Here is an 18,734-nt window from a genome sequence, read left to right on the forward strand (position 1 = left end):
GTAGGATGCACATCGCCTGGAAAAATGTTAGCCATGCAAATTTGCAGATCCACCCAGGCCTACTCCACGGGTGGTGTGGGGCAGCACTGTGGTTTAACCAGCCCTCCAAGTGATTCTGATACAGGCTAAAGTTTGACTGCCAGTCTATAAAAACTTAGGGAATTGAAATTTCACCAGACAGAAAGGGAAAGGGCATTCCAGAAAAGAGATCACAATGAACAAAGGTATGCAGATACAAAGTAAAATATATAAATATGCTGGGGAAATAAGACATAATCAGGAGTGTGAACAGAGGAATGGAAAACACAGCCATAAAATAATGAAGAGCCTGAAATTTGTGAAGTTTGAACTTTGCTTTATAAATATAAAGAAAAGACAGTTTTAAAGCAAGGGAGTGACATAATCAAAACCACATTTTATTTTTTGTTTTTTTAAAAGACTTTATTTATTTATTTTTAGACAGAGGGGAAGAGAGGGAGAGAAACATCAGTGTATGGTTGCCTCTTGCACATGTTCCCTACTGGGGAACTGCCCTGCAACCTAGGCACTGGTTCGACTGGGAACCGAACCAACAACCCTTTGGTTCACAGGACAGCACTCAATCCACTGAGCCACACCAGCCAGGGCTAGAATTGCATTTTAGAGCTACATTTAGCAGTACCCCTGGTCTCTACCCACTAGAATTTAATAGCGGGAGATAGCCAACATACTTAAAATATCCAAATAAATAAAGTTATCTGTGAAAATGAAAAATGTGTCTTTTATTTTATGAAAAAACTAAATGGACTTTTTGGCCAACCCAATATCTAGAGAAACCCTTTGCTTCTCTGTATTTTAATTCCCATGTCTTAACAATTGGACATAGGCACTTAGAATGCTCCCAGGAAACTGGCAGGCAAGTGAAATGAGTATAGTGAAAGTGTAGTCAGTAGGAGAGAATTTCAAGGACTCTGGTAATCATGGCTGCTTGGTCCCTGTTTCCAGTCTTACTCAGCAGGTTGTGGTTTATACTTTTTAAATGAAGTCAGATGCTGTTAGCGTAAAGATTGTTGAACAAATTAAAGCAATAATGAGATACTATGGTAGTGAATAGAGCTGATTCATCAAATATACCTGGTTATCCCACCTTCCAGAGTTGGAGCCCTATTTTCCCTGGCCCCTTTGTGGCTGGGTAGAACCTTATGACTCATGGGTTGTAACTGACAGTGTCCTGAGTCACTTTAATTGCCAATGTGAGACCCTCTAGCTTTCTTTCCTTCTGGCATGATGACTCATTACGTGGATTCCTGAGCAGCTATCATGAACAAAGTTCCACTGCCAACTTTCTAGAGATGATTATGCAGTGTCAACAAGAAATGTGCACAGCTTTTTTTGCTTTAAGATTTTGGAGTTGTTGCCACAACATAACCTAGTGTATCCTAATGCAGATACTATTTAACACATGTCAAATTTTTTCAAGTTAAACAGTTAACATCCAGTTCTAATGAAGGTGTGGGAAAAGAAATACTTCCAGAGATTTACTAGTGGGAGTAAAAATTGTTTCAACTTTTTTAAAATGAAAAAAAGTACTTTTTTTCCCCCTCAGATTCCATTCTGCAGAATCTCTTCCACAGAAATAACAGTGCTGCTTCAAAAGGATGTTAATGTTTATTGCATTATTTGTAGTGGCTAAAAATGAAAAATAATCTAAATTTCTAAGTAAGGTTTAGTCAAACTATGAAGTATTATGCAACTATCAAAAAGACAAATTGTATCCTTTTTATTGACTTCAAGGTATGCCTGAATCCCCTCCCCCCAAAAAATTCACACGCATGACCCTGTATGTACAAGCCTAAAACTAGGCTGTTTTACCTTAAAGGAGCAGGGGTGGTAAGTGATGGGGAGCAGAGGACATATCTTTCCTGTTACATCTTGCTATCCTCAACTTGTTACAATTTGTATGGCTTTTGTAATTAAACAAACCCAAATAAAACAAAAAATCTACACCTAAAAGACTGCCAACTGAGTTCCTAACGCAGTAAGCTTGGTATTGGATGCCACTAGTTGGGGATGGAGGAGGAGGCGGAGCCTCTGTAATATTTCCAGACCACGCCCACTTTACCCCAACGGCTTCTCACGTGTGCCCTGGCACGCTCTCTTTGACGCACGCGTAACTCGCCTAAGTTTGTCCTAGCCTCTGAGGGGCGCCCAGCAGTTTTGGATTTGACCCGGTTAGGCTACCGTCCTGGGGACCGGAACGGCACCTAAGGTTTGCTTCCGGCCGTGTCTTTTGCTTCCCCTTCCCTCCCTCACATTTCTTCCCCTCCCCCTATCCCCCTTTCCCTTTTCGTTCTCTCCCGTAGAGGCCGACCTCTGAGGCTTGAGTCTGGGGTCTGCTTGGTGAGAAGGAACTATTGTAGTTGGAATTAGGGAGGTGTGGGAAATTAACTGAGGTAATTGGAGACCAGCGGCTTGTCGGAAATGTTTTGTTTGTGGGAGGCGGTCGGGCGAGGGTGGGAAGGAAGTTTTCCCCAGGAGGCAAGCGGGGCGGGGTTGAGTAGGGTTTGCCGGGCGGGGGTGGGACGCACCTCTAAAATGGGTAGCACGGAGGGTGGGGCGATGTGTGGGCAAAGGAAAAATGGGGGTTGTGAGAACTGGCATTGGGATCGTAAGGCGTTCTGCTTTTCAGTTCTACTTTAACCGTTTGATTAAAAAAGATAACCCGGCTATAATTGGATTGTAGATTTTACGTAGCCCTATTTTATTCCCAAGGATGCTTTATTTCCCTCTTCTTGGGAGAACCCTCTTTGCTGCACATTTTTCTGTACTTAAGTATTATAGACTTTTTAAACACTGAGTTTCCACATGGAAGCAAAGTAATGTGAAGAGAACAAATGATTAAAAACAGAAGACAGCGAGTTAAAGACCAGCTCCTACTCTTCATATGGAAATATTTGTTCAAACTAGGCAATAGCGTGCAAAGATGTATTTAGAAAATATTAAGAAACGGGTCACAGAAATACAGGCATACCTTTTATTACGCTTCGTAGGTATTTTTTTTAAACAAACTGAAGGCAAAGACTTTCAGCAAAAAGGTTATCGATCACTGTATTGAAATACTCACTTTATTAAAGTCATCTGGAAGCCCAACCTGCATGCCTGTGTCTTCCTCAATGAATTGGTTCTCTTCATTTTCCTAAAACATTTCCAGTAGCTCTCTGTTGAATAATAATATATGGCCTCTCATACTTTTAAATCTTATTCAGGTCCATAGTCTGTAACATAAGATGAAACCTACAAAATCTTATCATCATATACTGGAGAATGGGGAGAGGGAACATAGACTCAAACTTAACAATACTTGAATATCAAGTAATGAGTTTTATTAGAGGACTGAGGTTCCCTATTGTGGTCATAATGACTCGAAAGGTAATTTTCATTTTTTGTTTTATGTAGAAGACAATAGCATGTCATCCCGCCCTGGGTGCCTTGGTTTGGATGCAGCAACAGCTGCAGTAGAGTCTGAAGAGATTGCAGAGCTGCAACAAGCAGTGGTTGAGGAGCTGGGTATCTCCATGGAGGAACTTCGGCAGTTCATTGATGAAGAACTGGAAAAGATGGATTTTATACAGCAACGCAAGAAGCAGCTAGCAGAGTTGGAGATGTGGGTAATACAGAAGGAATCTGAGGTGGCCCATGTTGACCAGCTCTTTGATGATGCCTCCAGGTGAGGACTACATGGGAAGGAGAAGGAAATCTCTCCATTGGCAGACATTTTTAATATATAATTCATCATGTTATGCCAAGCACTTTATAGTTTCTAAAGTGCAGATGTGTAGAACCTTACTCTTCCTCAAAAGTTAGAGTCTAGGCGTTGGCCAGGTAGCTCAGTTGGTTAGAGCATTGTCCCGATACGCCAAGGTTGTAGGTTGCATTCCTGGTCAGGGCACATACAAGAATCAACCAATGAATAAGTGGAACAACAAATTAATATCTGTCTGTCTCTCTCCCTCTCCTCCACCCTCTCCATCCTTCCACCTCTCTTTCTAAAACTCAATTTAAAGAAAAGTTGGAGTCTGATATTTTATCTTTCAACCACCCATATATGATATGTACTAGAGCCAAATATATGATCAGCTGTAGGGGAGTCCAGGTTTTGAGTCCCTTCCCCTTCCTCTTGCACTCCACTTCAGAGCAATTGCTTTATTTTCTTAGGGAGTAGAGTTGTCTAGGGAGTAGAGATCATAAAGAGTTATTGTTTTATGTAACTATAGAGTGTTAATAAGTTCCTAGAACTCTGAATCTAATGCTAAACTCCCAGAATATTTGTTCCTGATACCCTAGTTATCACTTAGGGTATCATTTTCAAATAACAACAAAGTAAATAATGAGGTATGGTTCACAGGACCAGACTTTGGGCTTATTTTGGATTTTTGAGAAACTAATCTGAAAACACTATTTAAACATTTCTCTTTGGGAGAAGCATTCTAAATTCTAAACAGAGATACTTGGCATATGGCTGTTTATAAATTAAAGTCAGCTTTTATTTAAATTTATATAAATTCTAATGGTTCCTACACCTCCTGCTGGCTTTGACCTTTTCTACATGTGTTCCAATATTAGGGCAGTGACTAATTGTGAGTCTTTGGTGAAGGACTTTTACTCTAAATTGGGACTACAGTACCGGGACAGTAGCTCTGAGGATGAAGCTTCTCGACCTACAGAAATAATTGAGATTCCTGATGAAGATGATGATGTTCTCAGTATCGATTCAGGTAAGAGATGAAGCTATGGAGAGGAAAGTCTCAGAATCAAAACTGAAACACTGGAAGATGAACGAATAGAAGATAAAAGAGGAGAGGAGAAGCCAGTTTCACTAATTCCTTATTCTAACTGTTAGGCTTGTCTATTCTTTCCTGTTACAGGAAAAAATAGTATCAAAATGTGCCCTTTATACCTCTTTCTGATTGAGTAGAAAGTAGTACAAAGTAGTAAATTCAATTCTGATTGAATTGCCTTCCTTTCCCCTTTCCATGTAACCGCTATTTTGAATTCCCTTGCTTTTTTTTTATAGGTGGCATTAGCACCTATGTATATATCTCAAAACATTGTTGGGTTTGTATACTTTGGAACAGTCTTATGAAGGTGTAATTTACATACTATAAAATTTGCCCACTGTAAGTATAGAGCTTGAGTTTAGTAAATTTATACAGTAGTGCAGTCTTCACCTCAGTGAAGAACAGTTTTAGAACAGTTGATCACCCCAAAAGGTCCCTTTGTGCTCTTTGCTTAATCTCCATGTGCCTCTCCCCCGGGCACTGCTGATCTGTTTCCTTTCTGTCAAAGTTTGCCTTTTCTAGAAATTTCATGTAAATGGAATTACAGTATGTCTTCTTTTATGTCCGGTTTCTATTACTTAGCAAATGTTTTTGAGGTTCATCCATGACTTGTTGCATTTATCAGTAGTTTTTTTTTTCTGAGTAGTATTCCATTGTATGGCTATACCTCATTTTTATCCATTCCTCAATTGGTAAACATTTGGGTAGTTTACCATTTGGGGCCACTACGAGTGTTACTGCTACGAACACTGGTGTGTAAGTCTTTCTGTGGACAAGTGGTTCATGTCTCTTGGATAGTCTGCCTAGGAGTGGAATTTTGTTAGGTCTTGTGGAAAGTGTATGTTTGAGTTTTTAAGAAGTTGCCCTGTAGTTTATGTTCCCACTAGTCAAGTGTGGCAGTTCTGGTTTTTCTACATCTTTGCCAGTGCTTGGTCTTACACAGTTAGTCTTTTATTTTAGCCATTTTAGTGGGTGTGGTGGGTATCACGTTATGATCATGGTTTACATTTCCCCAAGAACATTGAGCTTCTTTTTCCATACTCATTTGCCATTTATGTATGTTCTTTGGGGAAATAACTCAAATTTTTTACCTTTTAAAAAAAGTTCGGTTGTTTGATTTTTTTAGTTACTTACTTAGAGACTTAATATACTTTAGGTGCAATTCATTTATCAGATACATTTTACAAAATTTTCTCCCAGATAATGATCTTTTTTTTTCCTTCCAGTATTTTTTAATGCAGTCATACTTTTAAAAAAGTTTTATTGATTATGCCATTACAGTTGTTCTATTCCCCCCTTCATTCCCCTCCACCATGCACACCCCCCCACCATTCCCCCCCTTTAGTTTATGACCACGTATTTCAGGTTCTTTAGATTCTATATTTCCCATACTATTCCTGCCCTCCCCCTTACCTATTTTCTACCTACTGTCTATGCTACTTATTTTCTGTACCTTCCCCCCCTCCCACTCCCCTGTTGCTAACCCTCCATGAGATCTTCATTTCTATGTTTCCACTCCTGATCTAGTTGTCCTCTTAGTTTGCTTTTGTTTTAGATGTGGTTGTTAATAACTGTGAGTTTGCTGTCCTTTCACTGTTCATCTTTTTTAGCTTCTTTTTCTTAGATAAGTCCCTTTGACATTTCATATTAATAAGGGCTTGGTGATGATGAACTCCTTGAATTTGACCTTATCTGAGAAGCACTTTAACTGTCCTTCCATTTTAAATGAAAGCTTTGCTGGATAGAGCAATCTTGGGTGTAGGTCCTTACCCTTCATGACTTGGAATACTTCTTACATCCCCTTCTTGCCTGTAAGGTCTCTTCTGAGAAATCCACTGACAGTCTGATGGGAACTCCTTTATAGGTGACTGTCCCCTTAACTCTTGCTGCTTCTAGAATTCTCTTCTTCATTTTAATCTTGGCTAATATGATTATGATGTGCCTTGGTGTGTTCCTTCTTGGGTCCACCTTCTTTGAGACTCTCTGAGCTTCCTGGATTTCCTGGAAGTCTATTGCCTTTTCCAGGTTGGGGAAATTCTCCTTTATTATTTGTTCAAATAAGTTTTCCACTTGTTGCTCTGTCTCTTCCCCTTCTGGTACCCCTATAATTCGGATGTTGGAGCATTTAAAGGTGTCTTGGAGGTTCCTAAGCCTCTCCTCATTTTTTTGAATTCTTGTTTCTTCATCCTTTTCTATTTGGTCATTTTTTTCTTCCTTCTGGTCCACTCCCTTGATTTGAGTCCCAGTATCCTTTCCATCACTATTGGTTTTCTGTGCATTTCTCTTCATTTCAATTAGTTTAGCCTTCATTTATTCCTCTAATTTGTGACTAAAATGAACCAGTTCTGTGAGCATCCTGATCACCAGTGTTTTAAACTGTGCATCTGAAAGTTTGGCTATTTCTTGGTCACTTAGAGTTATGGGCTCTGGGGCTTTGAGTTCCTCTTGAGCCATTTTTGGTCTGTTCATGCCTGTTAAGTATGAGGAGTGGAGCCTTAGGTGTTCACCAGGGCAGGGCCACCCAGATCACTGGGTTGTCATGCTGTATGTGGGGGTGGGGTCAGATAGGGAGAAAAAGCGGTCCCCTCTGCTGCTTCCCACCACTGGGGCCTGCCTGGTCTGTCTCACTGCTCACTCTGCTGGTTTATCTGTTTAGGAATGTGTGACCGCCATCAGCCTGCCGCCTTGCACCCTCACTGGGTCCGCCCGTCGCTCACTGGGTCTGCCTGTTATAGCCCCTCCCCTGGGATCTGCCAACCGCAGCCCGTCAGCATGCCTGGGTTGGTCTGGTAGAGTTTTCCTGCGTAACCCTGCTCCGCCAGTCACTGACTTCACCCCTCTTACCAGTCTGGCTGAAGAATTTGTTGTTGTCAGACTTCCCAATAGTTCAATTTTCTGTGTTTTGGCTGCGTTTCTGTTACTAAAATTTTGTTGTCTTTAAACTTGGTTTTGTGAGAAGGCACACTGTTTCCACCTATGCCTCCATCTTGGCGGAAGTCTGCGGTCATACTCCAGGCACTCGCTGCTCCCTCCAACTTCCGGCCTACAGGTTCAGCAGCTCAGGGCCCTCGGCTGCAAGGGGTGCCATGGCTTTGGGCTGCCCCAGATAATGATCTTTTCATCTTCTAATGAAGTCGGGTTGAGGTTGGTTTGTTTATTTTCCTTATGGCTATCCAGTTGTTCTGCCACCATTTGTTGAATAGACTATGCTTTGGTATCCTTGTCAGAAATCAACTGGCTGTATATGTGAGTGTCTATTTTGTCACATTGATCTAAATGTCTGCCTTTATACTAGCACCACACTGCCTTGCTTTCTATAGCTTTATGGTAAGTAGTAAAATCACTTACTAAAAAGCCTCCAAAATTATTTATGTCTTATATATTCCAAGTAAATTTTAGAAACAGTTTGTCATTTTCTACCAAAAAAACAATTTAGCTGCTAGGATTTTTAATAGGAACTGTATTGAATCTAAAAATTAATTTGGGAAGTATTGCCTTTTTAACTGAGTCTTCTAATGCATGAACATGGTACAGCTCTCCTAAGTAATTCTTTATGATGCTAATGTAAATGAAATTATTTTCTTAATTTCATTTTAGCAATGTTTGTTGATAGAATATAAAAATATAGTTGGTTTTTGTATATTGATCTGGTAGCAAGGTTTTGTGGGTCTGTTTGTATTTTCTGTGTATTAGATCGTATTGTCTGCAAATAAAGTTAATTTTACTTCTTCCTTTCTAACTCGGATACCATTAATTTCTTTCTTTCTTTTTTTTTTTCTTGTTATACTCACTCAAACTTCCAGGATAATGTTGAATAAAGGTTGCAAGAGCAGCCATCCTTTCCTTGTTCCTGATCTTAGGGGAAAAGCATTTGATCTTTAAGCATTAATTGTGCTGTGAGCTGTAGGTTTTTTTGTAGAAAATATTTATCAGGTTTAGGGAAGTTGATTCTATTCGTAGTTTTATCAGTGTTTTTATCATAGTTGGATTGGATTTTAGATTTTATCAGCTACTTCTGTATTTTTTGGATATTAAATGAAACTTGCATTCCTGGAATAAACCCCCTCTCCCTTTGTTTTAATGTATAATCCCTTTTATATGTTACAGTATTGGATTTGGTAGTATTTTGTTAAGAATTTTTATACTGCCATGGCTGGTATGGCTCAGTGGATTGGGCACCAGTCTGTGAATCGAAAGATCATCAGTTCAGTTCCCAGTCAGGGTTGCGGGACCAGCGTCCCAGTTGCGTGTATGTGAAAAGCAGCCAATCAATGTATCTCTCACACATTGATGTTTCTCTCCCTTTCAACCTCCCTTCCCATCTCTCTAAAAGTAAATAAATAAAGTCCTTTTAAAGAAAAGAGAAGAATTTTTGTATCTACAAAGACCACAGTACTAAACATTACCAGAAGGGAAAGGAGTGTAGAAGGAGACTTGACTTGGGGAGGTGAAAACACTATGTAATACACAGATGACGCATTATAGAGTTGTACCCTGAAACCTATATAATTTTATTAACCACTGTCACCTCAATAAATTCAGTTAAAAAAAATTTTGAACCTACGTTTATGTAGGCTGTTTGGAGTTGTATTGTTTGATTTTCATATCAGGGTAATATGGGCCTTATGAGTTAGGAAGTATTCCCCTTGCTCCTCTGAGTTTATATGGAATGATATTATTTATTCTTTAAATGTTTGATATATTCAGCAATCTTGGCACGGCATTTCTTTGTAGAAAAAAAATTTTTTTAATAAGCTTTTTAGTTTGGGATAATTTTACATAAAACAGAGAGTTCCTATATACCTTTCACCAGTTTTTTTAATATTAATATATTTTGGTACATTGGTTAAAAGTAAGAACTAAACATTGGTTCTTTGCTTTTATTTTGATTTCTAGACTTTTTCTTTTCTAGGATCCAATCCAGGATACCACATTGTATGTATTGTGGGGAGGGTTTTAATCACTGATTTATTTTCTTTACTTGATATAGCTATTTCATACTTTCTATTCCTTCTGAAGTTGGTTTTTATTAATTTTGTGAATTTCTAGGAATTCTCCATGTTGATCTAAATTGTCTAAACTATTGCCATAAAGTTGTTCATAGTATTTTCTTATGGTCCTTTTCAGTTTCCATAAATTCTGTAGTGATATCATTTCTTTCTCTTTTTTAAGTTTATTTTATTGATTATTCTGTTAAGTTGTCCTATTTCTTTCTTCCTTTTATCCCTGTCTGCCCTGCACCCCTCCTCCCTCCAGCATTCCGCCCCCCCTTAGTTCATGTCCATGGGTTGTACATACAAGTTCTTTGGCTTCTCCATTTCCTATGCTGTTCTTAACCTTCCCCAGTCTATTTCTTGCCTACCAATTAGCTTCTTACTCCCTGTACTCCCCCCCAATTCTCTCCCCCTTCCTCCCCACTGAAAATCCTCCATGTTATCTCCATTTCTGTGATTCTGTTCCTGTTCTAGTTGGTTGCTTAGTTTGTTTTTGTTTTTTAGGTTCAGTTGTTGGTAGTTGGGAGTTTGTTGTCATTTTACTGTTGATAGTTTTTATCTTTTTCTTAGGTAAGTCCCTTTAACATTGCATATGATAATGGCTTGGTGATGATGAACTCCTTGACCTTGACCTTATCTGGGAAGCACTTTATCTGCCCTTCCATTCTAAATCACAGCTTTGCTGGATTTGGATTTAATCTTGGGTGTAGGTCCTTGCTTTTCATGACTTGGAATTCTTTCCAGCCCCTTCTTGCCTACAAGGGAACTCCTTTATGAGTAACTGTCTCCTTTTCTCTTGCTGCTTTTAAGAATCTCTCCTTATCTTTAATCTAGGATAATGTAATTATGATGTGTTTTGGTGTGTTCCTCATTGAGTCCAACTTTTTTTGAACTCTCTGAGCTTCCTGCAGGAAGCAAAGCATATCTACCTACTCCTTCATCTTATCCAGAAGACTCATTTCTGATATTGGTTATTTGAATCTCTTTTTCTTGGTTAATATAGCAAAGGTTTATCAATTTTGTTGCCCTTTTTTAAGGAACCATTTTTTGGGTTCATTGATTTTGTTTTTTACTCTTTTGGTTTTTATTGATTTCTACTCTAATCTTTATTATTTTCTACCTTCCATTTAACTTAGGTTTGATTTGCTGTACTTTTTCTAGTTTCTTAAATTGGAAGCTTAGATTTTTTTTTTAATTTTTTTATGTTTTAAAGAGTTTATTTTTTAGAGAAATGGGAAAGGAGGGAGAAGGAGAGGGAGAGAAACATCAATGTGTGAGAGAGATATCAGCTCTTACACACTCCCAACGGGGGACCTGGCCTGCCATCCAGGCATGTTCCCTAACTGGGAATTAAATACGTGACCTTTTGGTTTGCAGGCTGGCACTCAATCCACTGGGCCACACCAGCCAGGGCAGGTATTGTTGTTATTATTATTATTTTATCTTCAACTGAGAATATGCTTATTGATTTTAGAAAGAGGGGATGGGGCATGTAGACTCCCCACCCCTCCCACAATGGTAGATCTCAGGATACTCCCAGCTTGCCTGCCCGCCGTGGCCAACAAGGAAGCAGCCTTTGATGATGTAATAGAGAAATGTGTGATCAATGAAGAGAGAGGATGGGAGGGAGAAAAGGGAAGAGAGAAACATCGATTTGAGAAGGAAACGTTAATTAATTGCCTCTTGTACAGCCCTGACCGGGGACTGAACCTGCAGTCTAGGCATGTGCCTTGACTGGGAATCAAACCCATGGGCTTCTGGTTTATAGGATGCCACTCCAGCCAACTGTGTCACACCAGCCAGGGCAGAAGCTTGGATTATTGATTTAAGACTTTTCTTTCTAATATAAACACTTAAAGCTGTAAATTTCCTTTTAAGCATTGCTTTACCTGCATCTCACAAATTTTTATATGTTGTATTTTCCTTTTCATTCAACTCATAAGTTTTTTATTTCCTTCATGATTTATCTTTGACCACTGGGTCATTTAGAAGTATATTGTTTGACTCCCAAATATTTGGGACTTTGCCAGATTTCTTTCTGTTGTAAATTAACTTCATTGTTGTCAGAAAACATACTTTGCATAATTCCAGTTCTTTAAAATATATTTAGGCTTTTTTAATGGCCTAGGATATTGTCTGTTCTGGAGAATGAACCATGTGTGCTTGAAAAAGAATGTGTATTCTGCTGCTGGAGTGTTTTATAAATACTGCAAAAAATTAATCTTGTATGATGAACACATATATTATGACTATATAAAATATCTAGAATAGACAAATCCACAGAGACAGAAAGTAAATTAGTCGTTGCCAGTAGTTCGGAGGAGGCTAGAATGGGGAGTTACTGCTAATAGGTATTTTTATCACCCTGAAAAGGAAACCACATACTCAGTGGTTTTTCCTTATGGGGTGATGAAGATGTTCTGGAATTAGTGAAGTGAGTTATACGGCTTTGTGAATATACTAAAATCCACTCAAACATTTTTAAAGGGTAAACTTTTTTAAAGATTTTATTTATTTACTTTTAGAGAGGGAAAGGGAGGGAGAAGAAGAGAAAGAGAAATAGCAATGTGTGGTTGCCTCTCACACCCCCCCCTACTGGGGACTTGGCCCACAACCCAGGCATGTGCTTTGACTGGGAATCAAACCAGTGACTCTTTCTTTCACAGACCAGCATTCAATCCACTAAGCCACACTAGCCACGACTAAAGGGTAAATTTTACAGTATGTGAATACCTGATTTTTAAAATTTTTAATGAAATTTAAAATTTATTTTCTCAGTTGCACTAGCCACATTCACTTGCTTAGTAGCCACATGTTAACAGATTGGACAGTGCAGATACAGAACAGTTCTATCATAGCAGGGAGTTCTGTTGTACAGCATTACTTAAGAGTAAGTATTTTTGCTTAATTTATTGATTACATATCTTTTTTCAGAACATTCAGAAAATCCATAATTATTGTTATAAAAATTCAAATATACAATGAAAACCCAAAATCCTATAAACCACGTGCCCCAGTACTTTACCCCTGGTTAGCACTGTCATTTATTTGCTATGTATCTCTTTGAACTCTTTTGGTACTTTTACATATATATGTGTACCCATGTTTACTTTTCAGTTACTATTGATAATACTTCCATGATAATGCTTTTAAATAGCTTAGTTCTTGGTTTCTTGAAAATTCTTGTGTTACGTATCTTACACTCATTAGTTTATTTCATCCATAGGTGATGCTGGGAGCAGAACTCCAAAAGACCAGAAGGTGAGTTGGAATGGGTAGGAGAAGGGTTAAAGATAAGAATACGAAAATGAGAGAAATTTTTGGCCTGACATAAAGTCATTCACTCTGTAATCAGCCCTACTTGTTGCAGTCCTGTAACAGATGTTACACGAATGCAGAAGAGGTTCCTTAGAGATTTGTGCATGGAGTGCTATATGAATGTAGAATTTGGCGGTGCTGAGCTAGTTGAGATTAATCAAGAAAAGCTTTCTAAAACTGATTTCTGAACCAAATTTGTAAGAAAGGGCAATTTTGCCTGATAAAGTAACCATAAGCTGCCAAACACAACTAATCTATTTTGTTTTTTTGAAAGACAAGTTACTTCTTATTTTAAAACTACTTCTAATCAATGCTGCTATTTCAGTTTCCTTTATCCCTTTCCTTACAGCTTCGTGAAGCTATGGCTGCCTTAAGGAAGTCAGCTCAAGATGTCCAGAAGTTCATGGATGCCGTCAACAAGAAAAGCAGTTCTCAGGACCTACATAAAGGTTAGGATCAAGTGGTACCTCAATGCAGGTGTGGGTGCATTCGGACAGATTTCATGGATAACTGACTTTGTTTTAGCTTCTCAGAATTCTTCTTTACCTTTGTTGGGTTCTTTTAACACCACAGACTATGCAAGTCAGTATAAGATTATGATTTTGCTTTTCCCTGTTGTTTGCTTAAGCCAGCTACTTTTCTGTTATGTGATGGTTTATCCAAATATCTTTTTAGCTCATGCTCATGACTACTTCTTCCAGATGGAGACCAGAGAGAATAGAGTAACTCAGATACTTAAAAGCAATCTGAGGGAAGCTTTGTGTATAGAATGGGGCTGTTAACAGGAAAATGTTTTATAAATGCTATTTTGTATTTATGATTGGTAATATTGTTAAGAGTTGTAAGCAGTTGGTTAAAATGAAACATTATTGAATTACATGTGAATTTCAATTATTCAAGTTTCTCCTGTTAGCATAATAGTTGTCAGCTATGTTTCAGCTATGTTAAGTATTTTTGCCCTTGACCAAGAGAGCAGCAGTAGTGGCTAAGGATAAAAAATTACTCCATTTTTCCTGATTACCCTGCTGCCCTCTTTACTTTTTTATTCTTTCCCCGGTCTGTGCCATATCTCTTTACAAGAACATTGCTTTCTTCCATAGGAACCCTGAGTCAGATGTCTGGAGAACTGAGTAAAGATGGTGACCTGATAGTCAATATGCGCATTTTGGGCAAGAAGAGAACTAAGACATGGCACAAAGGCACCCTTATTGCCATCTCGACAGTTGGTATGTTCAAGCTAGAGGAAGAGCTAATGAAAGGCAACCTGCAGGTCTCCGTTGCTGATTATTTCTTTTCCCTGCAGCCTTGCCTTTTGTCTCACACAGTAGCCAGGATTTACACAGAAACTGATGGTTTTTAAAAACTTTTGTCTATCTTTCCCTCAGGGCCAGGAAAGAAGTACAAGGTGAAATTTGACAACAAAGGAAAGAGTCTACTGTCAGGGAACCATATTGCCTATGATTACCACCCTCCTGCTGACAAGCTGTATGTGGGCAGTCGAGTGGTGGCCAGATACAAAGACCGGAATCAGGTCTGGCTCTATGCTGGCATTGTAGCCGAGACACCAAACGTCAAAAACAAGCTCAGGTACCTGGACAGAGGATCGTAAAGAGAGCAGAGGCTGGGAGCACAGCACCTGCCCCATCTCAGTCATAGTCCGGATCTCACAATTAGCCTTTGTGCTCTTAGTCCTCAGAGGCCCAAAACCCTTTCTCTTTCTTCGCCAGTAGAGTCTTGTGGATGACTCTTTCTTTCTGCCCCCTGCCTTTTTTTCCTGTCTTAAAGAGAAAACTTGGAGGAAATCTAGGAAGAGAGTAATCAGGATGGATTAATGGTTGGAGAATAGGGAATTTGTATAGAAGAAAGAAATAAAGTGGAGACTTAAGTGGTTTTCAGAATACAAATCTGATAGTGGCACAGGAGTAAATAGCTTTTGGAAAAGTGGGGCTGTATTAGATAGATTAAGGGAGAATTCTTACCTCCTGGGGTGGGAAGAAAGAATAGCAGGAAGAAAATAGTAAACTGGAATATCTTCCCTAAAGTGTGTCTTGTTTGATCAGGAGGAATGGAAGCGATGATAAGATAATGCTTTAGGTCATGATCAGTATGATCCCCTAATCTTTCTACTATGGCTCTTTCCTTACAGGTTTCTCATTTTCTTTGACGATGGCTATGCTTCCTATGTCACACAATCTGAATTGTATCCTATTTGCCGGCCACGTGAGTATCCCTCCCTTCTTCCTTAGTTCTGTTCATCTTCCTCTACCTTGTATTTCTTCTATAGACAAACAGTTGAAAAGCCCTAGTGGTTTTGGTGCTTCAGTCTCAACATAAGTTTGATTAATGTCCTTTGAGAAATACAGCTTTATTTGTTCATCTCCAGTGATGGGTTTTGTAGCCACAGTGAAACACTGGAAGATCATAACTGACCTTGGGTGGACAATTGTATTATAGACATGTTTTGATTTCACATCTAAGTGATTTAGATTTGAGAAGATACTAGTCTCATACTTATTTCCTAGCCTCATACTTCATCTAATGTGTGTAAATCTATAGGCTGAATGGTGCTTTCTACAGAAGCTGTGTTGGATGGGAACTTCATGGTATCCTCCATACCTGTGACTCAAGCTCAGGGATAGACTCTTACAGAAACAACAGGGATTTTGTTTTGTTTTGTTTTGTTTTAAGGGATTTTTAAAAATCTTTACCAAGGATATGTTTATTGATTTGAGAGAAAGAGAAACAGCGATCAAACCCACAACATAGGTGTACGGGACAATGGTCCAACTAACTGAGCCACCCAGCCAGGACAGAAGCAACAGTTTTTAATCACAGAAGAGTCAGCTAACACTGCTGTATTTACACATAATGCAGCAGTAAATGCATTCAGGATACCTTAAAAGCCTGATAGAAGATGAGAAAGAAGGATACATTTTTTTAATCAATTTTCTGATGCCACCTGATCTTTTTTTGGTTTACTTTTAGACATAACAAGTTAGCAAGTATTTTTGTTTTAATTTTCTGAAGGAGGAACTTCCATTTTTATGAAATGAGTGACTCATCTGTATTGTATTTAGTATTTACTTTATTTATATGGGCATTTACACATCAGGTTCAATACTTTTTTTTTTTTAATCCACATCCAAGGATATACCCATTGATTTTAGAGAGAGAGAAAGGGCAGGGAGAGAAACATTGATGTGAGAGAAAAAACTGATTGGTTGCCTCCCATGCACACCTCTACTAGGGATCAAACCCACAGACTTTTCGTGTACAGGACAATGCTCCAATCAACTAAGCCACCCGGCCAGGGCTTCAGTTCAGTACTTCAGTTTTGCTTCCCTTGAGGCTGTGATTTCATTTACTCTTCTGTCCCTCCCAATTAAAAATATCAAACATCTTGCCAACCATTTTTCCCTATCAAGACATGCCCTACATTCCCTTTCTCAACCCTTCTTCTTCTTTGGGACAGTGAAAAAGACTTGGGAGGACATAGAAGATATCTCCTGCCGAGACTTCATAGAGGAGTACATCACTGCTTACCCCAACCGCCCCATGGTGCTACTCAAGAGTGGCCAGCTTATCAAGACTGAGTGGGAAGGCACATGGTGGAAGTCCCGAGTAGAGGAGGTGGACGGCAGCCTAGTCAGGATCCTCTTCCTGGTACTGTTCTTCCCTGGTTTTTGAGGCAGAGGTTGGGTGGTGGGGGAGCATAAGAGGCAATAATGAGGATGATTTTGTAGAAGTCGATAGTTTTCCTCTTTCTTATCCTGTCTGTCCCTACTGTTGTTGGTCATACTTTACTTTGTCCTTTTTGTTCCTTTGTGAACGGTCGAAAACAAATTTCCTGAATTTAACTTTGACAATAATCTGTATGGTTGTTGTTCTATCTCCCTCTCTCTTCCTTTCTCTAGGAATATTCACATTGTCTATAGGTACAGAGAAAGCAGCCACTTCTATTTGTCCATGGTTAGGATTTTGGTAGTATAAGTAGGACAAAGAAGGAAGAATCAAGGAATTTGAATTGGAGGTCTTGATGATATTTCAAGGCCCAATTTAACTCTTAGATCCTCTATACCCATCTTTTTCTCCCATCTCACACTTAGAATAAAACTGGGTTTGTTCATTTTTTCTCTGTAAGATGGGTCTACTAGCGCTTAGTTGTCTTTTATTTTTTAAGAGTTTATTTATTTTTAGAGATGGTGGAAAGGAAGGAGAAAGGGAGAGAAACATCAGTGTGTGGTTGCTGCTCCCATGCCCCCCACTGGGGACCTGGCCTGCAACCCAGGCATGTGCCCTGACTGGGAATCAAACTGTGATCGTCTGGTTCGCACACCTCTGCTCAATCCACTGAGCTACACCAGCCAGGGCTCTCTTGCTGCTTTTAAGATTCTCTCTTTAGCTTTAACCTTTAGCATTTTAGTTATGATGTGTCTTGGAGTGGGCCTCTTTGCATCCATCTTGTTTGGGACTCTCTCTGCTTCCTGGACTTGTATGACTATTTCCTTCATCAAATTAAGAAAGTTTTCTTTCATTATTTTTTCAAATAGAGTTCCAGTTTCTTGCTCTTTTTCTTCTCCTCCTGGCATCCCTATGATGTGAATGTTGGACTGATTGAAGTTGTCCCAGAGGCTGAGTACACAATCCTCATTTTTTTGGTTTCTTTTTTTCCCTTATTATTCTAATTGGTTGTTTTTTGCTTCTTTATGTTCTAAATAATTGATTTCACTCTCAGCTTCATCCACTCTACTATTATTTCTCTGTAAATTGTTCTTTGTTTCGACTAGTATATCCTGCATTTCTGACTAGATCTTTTTTATTCTGTTGAGATCCTCACTAAGTTCCTTGAGCATCCTTTTAACCAGTATTATTAACTCTGCATCTGATAGTTTGCTTATCTCCATTTTGTTTAGTATTTTTTTCTGAAGTCTTGGTCTGTTCTTTCATTTAGGCCATGTGTCTTTGTTCATGTTCGTAGCTTCCCTGTGTTTGTTTCTATATACTAGGTAGAGCTGCTATAACTCTCTGCCTTTGTACCATGTCCTAATGTAGTCAGTGTCCTATAGGGTCCAGTGGTACCTCTTCCCCCATCATGCAAGCTGGGTACTTGAGGTACACCCTTTGTGTTGGCTGAATAGACCCTCGTCTTGTAGTTGAGCCTTGATTACTGTTGGCAAGTCAATGGGAAAGATTTACCCAGGCCAGTCAGCTCTGCCGGGCCGTGACCACTGACCACCAACCTCTACACTCTGAAGGATCAACTGTGCAGTCGCAGGATGGTGGTGCTCCTGTGTGGTCTGTAGCTGCCCACTGGGGTGTGCAGGCTCTGGGACTTCTGGGTGCAGGCCAAAGTCATCCCCCACCTGTGTTCTGCCCAGGGCCACACTGCATAAGCTGTATAGCAATCTGAGATGGCTGCTACTTGTTCTGGGCTTGGAGATTCCCAGGTGAAGCCAAGCTGTGGATCTCAGCTGGCTGCTGCTAGTACCGGGCCTGGGGCCACTTAGCAAGAGGTACAGGGGATGGGGGCTCACTGAGGCTGGCTGTTGTTTGTTTGGTAGGATTTAGGAAGTTGTGATACATGAGCCAAGACCAGTCATTCTGA

At 39.4% G+C, this 18,734-nt stretch overlaps 1 protein-coding gene across 8 annotated transcripts in view; it reads left to right on the forward strand.

The window, feature by feature from the left end:
* Positions 1-2,148: 2,148 nt before the first annotated feature.
* Positions 2,149-18,734, forward strand: part of SETDB1 (SET domain bifurcated histone lysine methyltransferase 1) — a 35,392-nt gene continuing 18,806 nt past the window's right edge. For 5 of the 8 annotated variants that reach the window (XM_053670169.1, XM_053670180.1, XM_053670181.1 and 2 more), the window contains exons 1-9: positions 2,273-2,432; positions 3,436-3,706; positions 4,603-4,754; positions 13,038-13,072; positions 13,479-13,578; positions 14,230-14,355; positions 14,515-14,716; positions 15,276-15,349; positions 16,602-16,792. In XM_053670169.1, the coding sequence (XP_053526144.1) occupies positions 3,447-3,706; positions 4,603-4,754; positions 13,038-13,072; positions 13,479-13,578; positions 14,230-14,355; positions 14,515-14,716; positions 15,276-15,349; positions 16,602-16,792 (1,140 nt within the window). In that variant the 5' untranslated portion in view covers positions 2,273-2,432; positions 3,436-3,446. Of the gene's footprint in view, positions 2,249-2,272; positions 2,433-3,435; positions 3,707-4,602; positions 4,755-13,037; positions 13,073-13,478; positions 13,579-14,229; positions 14,356-14,514; positions 14,717-15,275; positions 15,350-16,601; positions 16,793-18,734 lie in introns of those variants that run through there. The other 3 variants (XM_053670179.1, XM_053670170.1, XM_053670183.1) reach the window with 3 other exon arrangements.

This window comes from Artibeus jamaicensis, unplaced genomic scaffold, assembly GCF_021234435.1.
Source record: "Artibeus jamaicensis isolate MK-2021 breed Jamaican fruit bat unplaced genomic scaffold, CSHL_Jam_final contig_1715, whole genome shotgun sequence".
NCBI lineage: Eukaryota > Metazoa > Chordata > Mammalia > Chiroptera > Phyllostomidae > Artibeus > Artibeus jamaicensis.